A 15,014-nucleotide genomic window follows, 5' to 3' on the forward strand; every position below is an offset into this window, starting at 1 on the left:
GTATATGACAAAGTCTTTGGCTCATCGGCAATTCCTAAAGCAACAACTCTACTCATTCAAGATGGTGGAGTCAAAGGCCATCATGGAGCAACTTACGGAGTTCAACAAAATTCTTGATGACCTAGAGAATATTGAGGTGCAACTTGAGGATGAAGATAAAGCTATACTCTTGTTGTGTGCTCTACCGAAATCTTTTGAATCGTTCAAAGATACCATGCTCTATGGCAAAGAAGGCACTGTTACCTTGGAAGAAGTTCAAGCGGCTTTGAGAACCAAGGAGTTGACCAAGTCCAAGGACTTGAGAGTTCATGAAAACGGTGAAGGCCTAAGTGTCACAAGAGGGAATGGTGGAGGTAGAGGTAACCGGAGAAAGAGTGGTAAAAAGTCAAAATCTGAATGCTTTAACTGTCACAAGATGGGTCACTTCATGAAGGATTGTCCGGAGATGGTTTAATAATGTATTATTATTTTTTCTAAATTTATCCCCTCATAATTCTTTAGCTAGTTTGCAAATCGCAACTGCATGCCATTGTCAGGAATCAAGCAACGGAAAATGATACTGATACCATGAATGTTTGGTTAAAATCAATGCAGATTTGTAAAAATCTGTAGACTACGATTGCATTTAATCATGTAGCATTTCCATAGTTCCAGAAGTACTTAATACTCATAAGACAAAAAAGCATACTACTCCCTCCGGTCACTATTATAAGCAAAAGTTGACTTTTTATGTTCCATGTTATCTCTCATGAAAGAGAGTCAAATGTTCCATGTTATCTCTCTTACACAAAGCAGGAATAGGAATAAAAAACAAGTTTGAGCGAATTATGTTTCGAAGGAACTCCTGAAGTTATGTTGGTTGATGGGTGTTTTCTGTTAGAGGCTGCGATTGCAAAAGGGTTGCGATTGCACCTGAGTAATTAGAGAACAAGATGCTTTGTCTGATCTTATGTTGTTGGAAAATCAAATACAGATTCTAGTACTACATAATTTGTCTCAAATTATTTTCCAGGATGAGTTCGATCCAATGTTTCAGGAACAAAGGGTGACCGAAATTAATAAGATTTTCTTGTCTGTCTTTCTACTTTAGGTTTAGATTCTACCGAATCTCGAAGGTCCTGAAATTCTTGATCTTGTTCAATTTTTTGTTAATAGTATGAGGAAAATTTTGAGTATTGATAATCATGTAGTAGGCATTGTGAAAAATCACATAGAAATGCAAACGCAAATTAGATAACAATGTAACAAAGGATCACTTAATAATACATAGAAATGAATATAGCAAAAAAATCAAAATGCGCCTTGTTCAAGCAATAGAGAGAAATTATTGTTTGGGAAAATAATATGCTATGATTGTATAAACAGTTTGTACAACAACGGAAACAGAGAGCAGCGTGGCAACGAAGTTGTAATTACGGTTGATAAATCTTAAAAGCCATTTATGACGATGGTATGTGAATGAATTCAACACTATTTTCCAGATTCTTTGAATGAAAAATGCTTCCGAGTAATTGTTCATGTCATGAACCATATTAATATATAACTACTGGAATCAACTACTTTATGGTCAACTCCAAATGCTATTGTGCGGAAAAACTCCATCAGCTCTTGGTTGCTCATCTTCAAATGATCCACAATAAATTTCTTGTCCTTAAGAAGTTGGACATCATCGGCACAACAGATCAGACCGTTGAAAATCAAAGCAGCCCAAGTGAATTTGCCCCCGGAAACAGTTGTGCTTGTTCTCTCATCCACAGCGTCATAGCTTGGTGTAAAACGGGAAAAATCTCTAAACATTTTATGATGTTCCCAAGCAATTATATTGCACCACTTAGCTTTCGTTGTTTTTGTGATATGCCGTTGTTCAATTTCAAGTTCCCCATTTTGAAACTTAAATTAAAAATACAATCCTTTCACTTCTACCTCTTCAGGAATATGGTTCAAATTCAAGTGCTTACCATTTACAAGTATATTGCCGAGCCTAAAAAGCACACCGCATAAACTCTTCCACGCCAAATTGAAGCGAGAAAGACCAAGCTCTTTATCTTTCTCCTCGGAAAGTGGTTTTATGGTTACTCCTGAAGTTAGGAGTATAAAAGCACAACACTTCAGTTTAAGTTTTACCACATGTTGCTGCTGAGTATCGATAATGTTCTCGACATTATGTTCCTGGTGTTACGAATTCATGGATTTGGATCAAACCCCAATTGCATGAAATGACCGACGAATATATTAAATTGATTGCAAACATTATGAAAATGAATAGATGATCTATTTATAGAGCTTACAAACAACTAACTATCTAACTATTTATCAACAATTGCTAACTAATTAATAACAATCACAAACTAATTATGATAGTATTTGTAACTTTTTCTTACAAATACAACTAATTTTACCCCCTATAAAAAACAACAACTAATTTTATATTTCTATTACCTGGTTGATGCAACTCTCTGTTTTGCTCTGCATCTCACCTTTCTCATTAACGAAAAAGTGGACAATATCAAGAATGTGAGGGGCTTCAATGCTCTGAACATCAAGCCGGGAGTAGCCTAAAATAGAAAGGACAAGATTATTAATTGTGGTAGACCTCTCCTTCATATCACATTCAGAAAAGTAGCGGAAAAGTATTCGAGAAAGCTCGTGGAGAACACAAATTGGAATCTGGTTTTCCAACAAAGTGAGATCAGACAAGACATCTTCATCTCTTAGCACCTGAGGTGCAGGAGCAGGAGATTTCAATTGACATGGTAGTTCATCATCTAACCCTTTTGATATTAGAAGCTCTAACAGAAAACAACCATCTACTAACATAATTTTCGCAAGTTCGTGTTGTTCTAGGTTGATATCAACCACATAGCTTGCTCGAATCTGATCATTTAAGTTCCAGATTACTTCGCAGCAAGCGTTCAACTTTTCCTCAACGGACATGTAGAGTTGTTCTCTATGAAAGAGATACATCATGCACCTTATTTTGATCTCTTCCATGAGAAGTAAGTCTTCTCTGCTTCCCTTGAATCGGGGTCCAATCGAAACTGCCCTTATATGCATCCTCGTTTGATTTTTTAAGTACTTCAGGAACAAGGGAAATGCTACGTGATTAAATATAACCATCACAATGGATAGAACTTAGTGAAACTGCCATGGAACGACACCATTCACTAAACTCCATGGCCTGTAATGTGGAGTGTGGACTTTTTCTTTTTTTACATGAAAGATGGATATATAATCATCAAAAGGGTTTGTCTAACACGTGTAATATTGCACATGTTAAAATTTGCACATAATAGAAAAATCCTTATCAAAAAAATGTTTTTAATTGACTTTGACTTCTCTGATCATTTGTGTTTCTAGAAGATGTCCAAACAATCATGTCAAGAGAGTGTCCAAATGATGGCAACAAAACATTCCTAGAGCTTGTGCTTTCCTATCCTGAGGATCAAAATGTTTTACACAAGAAAATAAACACATGATAGTATCAGCTGTTCTCAATTATAATTTTTATCATCAAAACTCAAAATTAGATGTCATTGTTTTTCAAACCATTTTGGTTCAACAAGTTTGTAACCCATATAAAATATATTTAGACATAAATGTGCATACATAGTATTTTAAGAGAATAACAAAACTTCAGGGTTCCTTAAAAAAAACTTGAGGGTATAAAAGAACTTTTTCACGAATAAAATTTTGATCCTATATTTTAGTTTTTTTCTTTTTCGAACCGAACTAGTTGTAGCGAATCAGCTTAACCAAGGTCCTGGGTTCGAATCCAGCCTTGGGCATGCAGCAGCGTTAAAACTCTTAGGGAGAGCCTGCCGCCCATTTGGGTCCCACAATGCTCGAGGGATTAGTCTCCGCAGTTGCGCGCGGAGGATACCCGGTTTACACCCAAAAAAATCAAATCGAATTTACCACTTTCTTTTCACATAAACCAAATTAATTGACTTAGTTTGGAGTCTCGATGATATTGTAATTAAATGATGACGTTACCACAAGACAACAAATTCAATATCATAGTAAATGTGATTAAATATATCCTCCTTCTTGGACTTGGTATCCCTTAGTTGTAGTTTAGTCTTTTTTTATTTATAGAGGAAATAAATAACGGAAGAGTTAAGGAACAAATGTACATGTTGCATCATGTTGTAACATCAAAATCCTCCAAAATGATCTACTTTACTTAAAAAATCTAAAAGTAGGAATCTTTTCTTAAATTTGGTGCATTCAATTAATCAAAAAAAAAAAAAATTCAAATGCATTGATTACAAGAAAATATTTATACTTTCAGTTTCAACTCATTGACTTGTACCTTAAGAACAAAAGTTAATGAAGAATATAATTTAAGGTAGGTTTGAGAACAAAAGTAGAGGTCATACGATACTTTGTTAATTAGGCTAACAACAACGTAAGAATCTACTTCAAGGAGAATGGGTTAAATAGATAAAATGTTCAACATTTACTTCTCTAAACAATGTGATATTTCCAGCGCACATTTGCTACAAAATATTATTATTAACATGTTTGACTCAAGCCGGATATGTTATTATATAAATAGAAGAAGATATTTGAGGCTTGAACACCTAAAGGGAAAGGTATCGATCAAGTAAGTTATGGGTGAAGGCGATCATAAGAGGGGATTCTCTTATAAGGGAAATAGTTATCCTTCGGATGATGAGCATGGAGTCAAAAAAGCTAAGTACAATGAGTTGCACAAACACGGGCGTAAACCAGAATCCAATTCTCCCCCCTCCAATCAAGAAACCGCGATCTCCGATCTTACAAATCAAGGATCAATAATAACAAGTGAGTTGGAAAATGATTTTAACCTTTAATTTTGACATCTATGAAACTTTAGCTTTGAATTAAATTAGATAGAAGTTCCATTCATTTCCATCTTTAATTTCAATGGATTAGTCAACGTTTTCATTGTACTATCTCCTTTAACATAGATCCCTTAAAAAAAATATGGGAAATGTTAACCAGTGCCCCCGGGGCACTGGTTAAGGAAGCATATATAGTAATAATGCATTGGTACTTGTGAAGTCAACTCTTTAAAGGTTTAAAAAAATATTATTTTTAAACTAAAACTTTCTTTTTTTGGTTTTCTTAACCAGTGCCCCAGGGGCACCGGTTAACACAACCCAAAAAATATTTGTCGCTTTTTATTAAACTCTTTAAATTTTCAACTCTATTGTCATGCGAGCATAACCCTATTTTCAACTTTCTGCATGAGTCGGAGTTCAAATCTCAACAAAGATTTCAAGTCAAGTAGTCTAATGACTATAAATTTGTTTCTTTAAGGTGTATAAGAGAGGGTATGAGATTCGAACCCCAACTCATGCATACCAACCGAGTTAAGCTCACTGACTAAATAATTCAACTCTATTTATTATTTGTTGGGTTAACTATGGTTTTAGCCCATCTAAATATATCAATTTTTAAATTTAATTTCTCTAAATAATTCTTTGTATTTTGGTCCTATAAATTTTCGGTTACTAATTGTAGTTTTTCATTTATTTTTTTTAATAAAAATTGGTGTTGCATGTTCAAATTGAATATTTTTGTATATATCTTTTGTTAATACCTTAAAATATTATTAATTTAATTCATAATTTAACAATTTAATCTTTAATTTGAAGTTATGGATAAATTAATAAAGATTAAAGGTTAAATAAATTAAACTATTAAACTAATGATATTTTTTAAGTTTTATCAATGAGATATCAGCTGTTCAAAAAAAAAAAAATCAATGAGATATCAGAAAATAAGTCATTTGGAACATGCGATGTGAACATTTGTAAAAGAACAAACATAAAAATTGGTAAAAGGAAAATTGAAGAGACCAAAATTTGAATGAAATTTTTAGAGCACAAAAAAAAAAGTTAAAACTTTGTTTAATCAGAATTTCTTTATACATACCTAAAACATTTTATCTATTTTTCTGCAAAAGTAAAATAAATAGTATGAGGAATATAAACTATCTCACTCTTGTAGAATAGATTTATAAAAACAATATCAATTATCAACTTGTTTAAACTAAAACAAAGTGTTAATTATTTCTTGACAAATATAAAGTGTTAATTTAAAAGCTAGTTGCTTAGTAAAAAAGCTCTATGATACATGAATTTTTATGCAATCACAGAGAAATTCGACCCTGAATCGTCAGCAATTCGGGTAAGTCTGGAGGTGAACAAGGGAGAGTATAATCTGAATCTCAGAAGTGTTCCAACAGACAACGCGATGGAAGAGCATGCACACACCGCAGCTGTGTTGGTTTCTCAAGGAGAACTCCTTCGCAAACTTGGCCTGAAATTGCTTTCCAAGTTATGAAACTGATATCTATACAAGTTTGAAATTCCTATATACGTTGTTCAGAATGTTTATGTTAATTTCTAAAATGCTTGTGATCAAGAAGTATCGAACTTCTACCATATATCAAGGTTTTTGTTTCGTGTTTTACTATATATCAATGCTAGTGATGCATTGATGCTTCTTCGCTATCTATGTGGAGATTATTTAATAATAAATTCCCTTACATTTACTCTGTTAGATAACTTTGATCCAAAAGAAAAATATTAGTTTACTTAAATTTTTTTAGTTGCAAAGATCCCTTCACTTTCGTTGGTTAACACTCCATACGACCACCACTACCTACCTTTGCTGCCAGCTGCGCGGCTGGTAGCCACATACGATCTTTTTGCAACTTGGTTCAAGTTGTCTAAAACCACATCATCGAAGATCAAAACATACATCTTCAGCAAGTGGAAAGTTGTCCATGCATCCCAGAGCCTACACAATCCTGCAGAAGGACAAGGAATGACACTCTCGAGAGATTAAGGTCCCTAAGACCCGCTCTCAAAGATTGTCCTCAGAGGTCCTCCCACCAACAGCAACCGAATGTCTACGCCATCACCCGCATCGACAGAACCATGTCATTTTAGGTCATACAATCCCAGCGACCAAGATATATACAATACCTTGCAGACCTGTTACACGAAGGTCACATTGAGAATATCAAAGTTATCCTCGACTAAATAGGAGTACCAGGTTTTGTGAAATGTATGCTCTTCTCCCTAACATTGAGGAAGAATACAATGACTTGGTATAAAAGTCTTCCCATAGAATCTATCGACCCGTGGGAAGAACTTTGTCATCAGTTCACTGCACACTTCACAACATCTCGATGAAAACTGAAGATAATAGAGACCCTAGAAGTTATTGTACAATCCAATAATGAACCACTCAAGAAATACAACGTAAGCTTTAACAAAAAAGTTGTTCAAGTCCAAGGAATTGATGAAAACTGAAAATATATTTACTGTAAAGAGGTCTCCTAAGAGGAAGCGACTTCGCTAAGGCCAAATAAGTAGAGGAATCAATATATCTCAACGATTTCTTAAATAAAGCCAAAACTTATATTTGATACGATGAGAAGCCTAGTGTTGTGGAGGTGAGAAAGTATAGACAAGAAAAAGAACACGAGTCCTCCCGAAAAAACAACCAAGATATGCACAAATATGAGAAAATGTTGAAGGAGGGTCGGGGACCCACTTTCCGATTTAGTGAATGCATGCTACCCACTTTCCACTTTATGGTTTCGCAAACTCTAAGTTTAAGGAGATTGGAATTCTCTTCCCAAAACCGTCCGCCCTGAAGTCGGACGTTTACATACAAAAAAATTATGTCTCTTAGAACATTGAAAGTTCGGAGACGAAATTGGTTTGAGAATTTAAACCGAATAAATTTTCTCTAATTCTTGTCTTTATGTTAATTCTGACCACATGTTGACTTTTTCTTTGTGGTAGTCAGGGCTTGAACCCCTGGACATTGCATATATTATGCATTGTCCATACCAACTGAGCTAAGCTCATGAGGACATCACATGTTGAATTTAGTCACGAATACAGAATTCGTCTCTAAAGTGAAAATTTATACTTCCGTCTCTAACATAAAAAATATCTCCAATACCGTCTCTGTTTGAGACATACTATTTTCTATCTCTAGTTTTTATTGGTAATATGATCTTTTCCCGTAGAAAGACAAATTTAAAAATATTATTCTATATTATATATAAAGAAAGTATACCGTTTTGGACTGCATTTACCCTTATCTAAATTTGACCATTAGAATGTTATTTTGTTGGTGTTATAAGAAAAAAAAGATTAAAATTTATAATATACAGCATTTGTTATATCTATTCTCTAATTATGAAACTTAATGTCTACCAAAAATACAATCTTACCCCTTCTTAATTTTTTGACACGTCATCAAAATTATATCCTTTTGTGTCTTTTGTTTCAACCTCCCTCTATTTTTTCTCTTTTAAAAACAAATTAAAACAAACTCGCTCGATAAAACACACTAACTTAATCTTTCTTTATATAACAAACAAACTTAATCTTTTATTTCCTGATATCTATTCTCTAATTATGAAATTTAATGTATACCAAAAATACAATCTTACCCCTTCTTAATTTTTTGAGTCGTCATTAAAATTATATCCTTTTGTGTCTTTTGCTTCAACCTCCCCTTATATTTTCTCTCTTAAAAACAAATTAAAATAAACTCACTTGATAACACTCTAACTTAATCTTTTTTTAAAGAACAAACAAACTTAATCTTAATCCCAATCAAAATAAATGTTTCTATAATTTAACTTCTAAATATCTAAAGAGTTAAAAACAATTTACAATCTATTATCTTTCTTTAATTATTAAAGTTAATATTTCTCTAATTATTAAAGTTGATATAATTTTGTAACAAAAAAAAATCCATTTTTTTATAGTTAATTTTGTAACAAAAACATGTGATTTTAGTTACAATAACCAAACAAAATAAATCATGATTTATTTTTATAAATTCTCTTAATTAATAGATATTAAAATCATTTTTATTTTAATTTGTAACAAAACAGGTCCTAATTTTTTTTAAAGAGGTGGTTTTTATCATGATAAAAAAATCTATAAATTATTGAATGTCGTTTTTTTTAATTCGTAACAAATTTGTCATATATTTAATTTACATTTACTAAAAATAAACTTTATGACGTACATGTGATTTTATCTCATCGTGTGTTTCTAACAAAAAACATTAATAAATACATTTCACTTATGAATAATATAAAAAATATAGGAAAAACATTTTAAAACAATACTTAAAAAACACGGGAAAAAAAAGAGTAAATAAAAAAGAAAAAAGCACAAGAATTATTTTTGACAAAAAAAAAAAGCATAGGACTATTTCTCACTTATATCCAATTGAATGATCACAAATAAGATAACTTTGAGAGCGTTACAAAATCTTTCTCATTTATAAATTATACACGGGTTAGTATTTATTATGAGAAATACAACTACTTTACATAAATTTACACATCTTCAAGATTATTTCTTTTGTATAAATGATTTTCATACATTTTTTGGTTTATCTTAATGTCATATTATAAAATTATTATTTTTAATCGTTATTCATTATTAAGCATTATATCCTTTCAAAGAATGACTATAAAAAAAACACAAGACAAATATTACTCTCTAATTAATTAGACATTAACCAATATTGTTGTACAAATCATACATGGGACAACAATCAGTCACATAATAATTAGTTAAATTGATTTTTTTTTTGTATTGTATCTAGGCATGTCAACAAAACCCATACCCGCGAGTACTCATCCGAACCAAACTCAATTTGACGGGTTTTTCCCCGCTTTGACACGGTTTGAGTTTTCCCCGATTTCAAAATACGGGTACGGGATGAGTAACGGGGATATAGGTATACCCACCCTGAACTCATACCCAAACTTGTCCTGAATATAGAAAATCATTTTATTGTCCCCTTTTATATAAAAACAAACTTAAACCATAAATATTTTCAGTCACACAATCAGAGTCTCAGTCTATCAGATGACACTCACTTCTCATAGTTCTCTCTATTCTCCATCACCATAGCCATGATCTATCGACTATCGTCGTCATTTCTTTGCAAGATAACACATTGCAACATTGTGCGTTAGGTAGAAAATACCTCTATTTTATTAAAAAAATATTATCCATTGCGGGGATGGGGTGGGGATACCCGAACCCGTTGGAGACGGAGATGAGTTCGATTTCTTATCTCCATTGGATATGGGTAGGGTAGCGGGTAAGTATATGGTAGTAGGGTATGAGGACGGGGAAGGTAAAACTTGTCCCCACCCGCCCCATTGCCATGCCTAATTGTATCTTCTAAATAATAGTGGGAGTAATTATAATATACTAATTAGAATTTGATATAACAATCTTGCACGATATACATATTTATTGTTTATAAATTCATATAAAAATAAAAAAAAATGCTAAAAAAATTACAAATATTTTTCAATGATATATAAAAATCACGGGGCTTATTAACGTCCTCGCTATCATTATTGTGATTTTATCATTTATAATATTTTCACATATTTTTAGTTTACCACTTTATAATATTTAATAACAACTATTTCAATGATTTTATTATTATCTTCGTCTTTATCATTAATTTTTTTTTCTTATTTCTCAATGTAAACAATATTGTAACTGCGTTGTGACGAATAAATCACGATTTAAGGAATAGCCCGCGCGGAGCAGGGGGCCCGTGCTTAGCACGGGTCTGTTGCTAGTATTTTTGAAAGATATTATATTTGTTATATTGCTGGTATAATTGAAAAAGATAAGTATAGTTTGTTACAATATGAATGTACAAATTATCTACTATTTACATCTAGAATTTTAATCAAAATCAAATCAATTTTAATTAAAATTTCATAAAAACTACTGTTTATAATTTATACACATTAACGTAATAAAAAGAGCATAAAGACAGGTACGGAGTGTTCGTCAAAACGCCAGTTATAATAAAATTAATGATGAAAAAATGGTGGCGGAATCTACGATGCACTTTATTAAAACAATAAATTATCAACAAAAAAAATTATGAAATAGAAATTAGTATACCTGTTTTGTAACGGTGATACTACTCCCTCCGTCTCACAATAATAGTATCTTTACACATTTTCCTTTTTCTCAAAATAATTGTCACTTTAGAATACCAATGCAACATTTATTATTTTTTTTCCATTTATTTTACTCTTATTTATTGAATTTCATCCAACTTAACTACTCCACTAACTACAATTAATAAGGGTGTTTTAGTAAATGATATTAATGTTACCATAAAAAATCAACACAATTAATCATTTTATTAATAATCGTGCATAAACCTTAAACGACTATTATTTAAAATTTTATGTTCGTAGAACTTTATACCTTCCTCCCTCTCTCTTCTCTCCTTCTCAAACCCTAGACGTCACCCTTTTCTTCTTCTTCTTCTTCTTCTTCTTCTTCTTCTTCTTCTTCTTCTTGTTAGAGGGGTGATTTATGGTCAATTTTGACCCAAAAATCACCCCTCTGAGTTGTTTTTCCTTCTATCCTAATTGAACAAGTGATTTCACATATTTTTTGTTTTTTTTTTTTCCGTTTGTTTTTGTGATTTCGTCGTCTCTGAAAGACTCTATTTGTTTTGATTTCCCGTCTTTGTGCGGTGTGTTTTTTATTTCCCGTCTTAATACGGTTTATTTGATTCAGGTTGAAAGATTAGCTTTGAGCAAGTGCAGATCCGATCAATGACAATGACTTTGGCGTCGTCAATGTTGCAGATGCGGAGACATGAGTATTCCGGAGACTTGAATATAGTCATATTAGTCATATTTGTAGGCATAGATATTTTGCCGTTTTATGCTATTAACATGGATGCTGTGAGTTTCTTCACAGATTCATTCTTTTTGTTTTTAGCGAATTTGAATTTGTATTGTATCGATGTACTATATCAATTTGAAAGAATGAATATCGTTTACTTTTGTCAACAAAAAACGACTGTTATTTAGAGACTGGGAGTAACGATCTTTTATGATGGAATTTGCACGGCCACTTGGAATAACAAAATCAAACTCATACATTAAATGTCACACAAGAAAAATCAATTGACTTGCATTTTAAATCCTCTAAACAAACAAACACCCAAATGAATTCCCATTACAAACAGAAGGACAAGAAACATACATTATTACAAACAGAAGGACAGGAAACATACATGAAATAAAAATTCCGTAAAATGGAGACAAATTACTTATGCAAAATATAGGCTAGGACTGCAAGTACCGTCTTCACAATACTAAGTATAGCCAACAATGCAGCAACAAAGTTGTAATTTTGTTTCAAAAATTTGATAAGCCATTCTAGACAATACGCAGAACCATGCCACAATATTTTTAAGATCCTTATGATGAAAAACGCTCCAGAGTAATTGTTCAAATCATCAACCAGTTTAACATAACTGGAATCAAGTATCCCAGAATCAATTCCAGACGCAATCGTATGAAAAAACTCTTTCAACTTCTCGTTACTCATATTAGTATGATCCACAATGATGTTCTTTTCCTTAAGAAAATTTAGATCAGCCGAACAACAAATCAATCCATTGAAAATCAGCGCTGACAAAGTAAATTTGCCGTTGGGACTATTCAGGCCATGGTCCTCTATTGCAACGGAAATGGAAGAACTTTTCCCCTTCTTTTTATGATGCTCCCATACAATGACATTGCGCCACTTTGCTTTTGTTGTTTCTGTGATATGCAACTGTTCAATTTTCAGTTTCCCATTTTCAAACTTAAAATTAAAGTCCAAACCTTTCACTTGGCTTACTGTCGCATTCCTATGCTTTGTTTTGGCTATGAAATTCCCAATCCTAAACATTAGCCCACCACACCAATTCCTCGTCAAATTGAAGCAAGAAAGCCCTTTATCCCTATCTTCAAGAACTTTGATACTTACACCTGCAGCTTGGAGACTTAAAGCACATCTATTCAGCTTTAGCTTCTCAATGGCAAGTACATGATTGCCATGATTGTCCATTCTTCTCTCACCTGTACCGTTGACGAAGAAGTGGACAAGATCAAGAATGTGAGGGGCTTCGGGACACGGTAACTGAAGAGGATAGTATCCTAAGACAGAGAGAGCAAGATTGTTGATTTTCTTTGCCCTTAGCTCCCTCTTCCTCTGCTCCTCCCTCTCTATCCTTTGTTCCTCTTGAGAAGGATAGGGAAGAGGGAGATCTGGTTCGAACTCATTTGGAAAAAGTGTTTGAGACAACTTATGGAGGACTAGAATTGGGATCTGGTTCTCCAATAACATTAGATCAGACAGAACATCCGGATCTTTTAGCACTTCAGCTGCTGGGCCAGGTGGCTGTAAACGGCTACGAAGTTGTGAATCTAATCCCTTTGATATGAGAAGCTCTAACAGGAAACATCCATCTAATAACATAATTTTACCGAGTTCGTGCTGCATGAGCTCAATGTGTGTCACGTAGCTTGCACGAACCTCTTCATCTAATTCCCAAACTGCTCCGCTGCACTTCTCCAAGTTGTTAGCGGCTTCACCTTCTTGACCCGCTCGATGAATAAGAGACAACATGCACCGTAATTTGACTTCTTCCATGAGAAGTAAATCATCTCTGCTTCCTTTGAATCTTGGTCCAATGGACACCACCCTTGGCATGAATGCATCCTCGTTCAATTTTTTAAGACTTTCTGGAACCACGGAAATGCTACATGATTGAATATAATCATAGTCCACAGATTTTAGCAGTGTTTTGATAGAATTTAACCACTCAGCTTTTGTTGGTGGATTGGCCATAGCATGTAGTAAGTCACCTTTTCTGGTATATCTAAGAGTACTTGCTAGCTAGGAGTACTTGCTTGCTTTTTATAGAAGACAAAGATTATCTATAAAAATAAACCAAGAAAAGACAAAGATTATGACAACGCTCATATAAATATAAATGACAATTTTATTATTCGTCCTTACCCCACCCCCCGATCTGAGGCACAAACCCCGTTTAATTTGCCCGTTGCCCATGCTAGTAAAAAAATACTTACTCTTTTCTTATCGGAACAAAATATTTACTATTTTTTTATTTTAATTAGTAAAAGACTGACGGGTCAGGCGATATTACGGTAAATAGAAAATAATTAAATTATTAATATTATAGAATATTTAAAAATATTAAATGAAAATTATTAGAATTAATGTAATGTTTCTATTAACTATTTTTCTCTAACATATTCAAAAATCTGTTAAATAATTAAATAACGCCAGTTGTGGATTTCATTTGCTATATATGTAAAAATAAATTTTTATGTATATATATGAAAAAGTTGATATGATAAAATTGTAAAAATTCATGACTATTTTCAAAATATCAAAATTATTGTAGTGTTTTTATTAAGCAAATTTTACTTTATATGCAAAACAATGTTCAATATTTGCACCTCACTCGTTGCATGTTTTATGTGATTATATTTGCATAAACAATTTTATATACATATAACAAAGTCGATATGGTTACTGTCGTTTGAAGAGACATTCAAAATTCATTGCTGCAAATAAAAGTATATGTTTAATTCCTTTTGTCCTTGAATTTGACTAACCACGTGATTTAGAAGAAGACAAATTGTACTATTTGGAAGTGACCATTCTCAGAAGAAGAGAAAGATGACTAGGCTTTTGGGTCCCTCAAAGTCTGGATTGACACAGAGTCTGATTGACTTAGAACATGATTATCAAGAGTCTGGTTTTCACTAGCTTCTAGGTGACTTATTCTCTTCTGATTCAAAGTATTGACTTCTGATTGACCTTTCTTCAGATCTTCTACCAAATATTTTAGCTTCTCTTGTGCTTCTGATGCTCTTATATATGTTTGGATTTTGTTAAATTTTAATCTACGTTCCTATATACTTGAACATATATCAACATATCCAATTGTTTTTAAATACTTTGTTATCATCAAAACTTTAGAGGCATTGTACAAATTGTTCCAACATTATACTAGTTTTTATTCATCATCAGCATCAACTTATGTTGACATTTTTTAATACAGATGATTTGTAGGAAGACTACTATATCTCAACGCAACAAGATATGATATCACATTCA

At 32.7% G+C, this 15,014-nt stretch overlaps 2 protein-coding genes and 1 pseudogene across 2 annotated transcripts; 1 reads left to right on the plus strand and 2 right to left on the minus strand.

The window, feature by feature from the left end:
- Positions 1 to 1,292: 1,292 nt before the first annotated feature.
- LOC146907968 (UPF0481 protein At3g47200-like) lies at positions 1,293 to 3,272 on the minus strand (annotated as a pseudogene).
- A 1,297-nt stretch (positions 3,273 to 4,569) lies between these two features.
- LOC146907969 (uncharacterized) lies at positions 4,570 to 6,552 on the plus strand. The gene is made up of 2 exons (XM_085724277.1): positions 4,570 to 4,806; positions 6,146 to 6,552. Exons 1-2 carry the CDS (start codon positions 4,614 to 4,616, stop codon positions 6,331 to 6,333), a joined length of 381 nt encoding a protein of 126 aa, XP_085580403.1. The 5' UTR covers positions 4,570 to 4,613; the 3' UTR covers positions 6,334 to 6,552.
- Positions 6,553 to 11,955: 5,403 nt separating this feature from the next.
- LOC146907970 (uncharacterized) lies at positions 11,956 to 13,764 on the minus strand. Its single transcript, XM_085724431.1, has one exon. It carries the CDS (start codon positions 13,713 to 13,715, stop codon positions 12,144 to 12,146), a length of 1,572 nt encoding a protein of 523 aa, XP_085580557.1. The 5' UTR covers positions 13,716 to 13,764; the 3' UTR covers positions 11,956 to 12,143.
- Between the last annotated feature and the right edge of the window lie 1,250 nt (positions 13,765 to 15,014).

Source organism: Medicago sativa, chromosome 7, assembly GCF_051527215.1.
Source record: "Medicago sativa cultivar Bolivia chromosome 7, Bolivia_mono, whole genome shotgun sequence".
Lineage (NCBI taxonomy): Eukaryota > Viridiplantae > Streptophyta > Magnoliopsida > Fabales > Fabaceae > Medicago > Medicago sativa.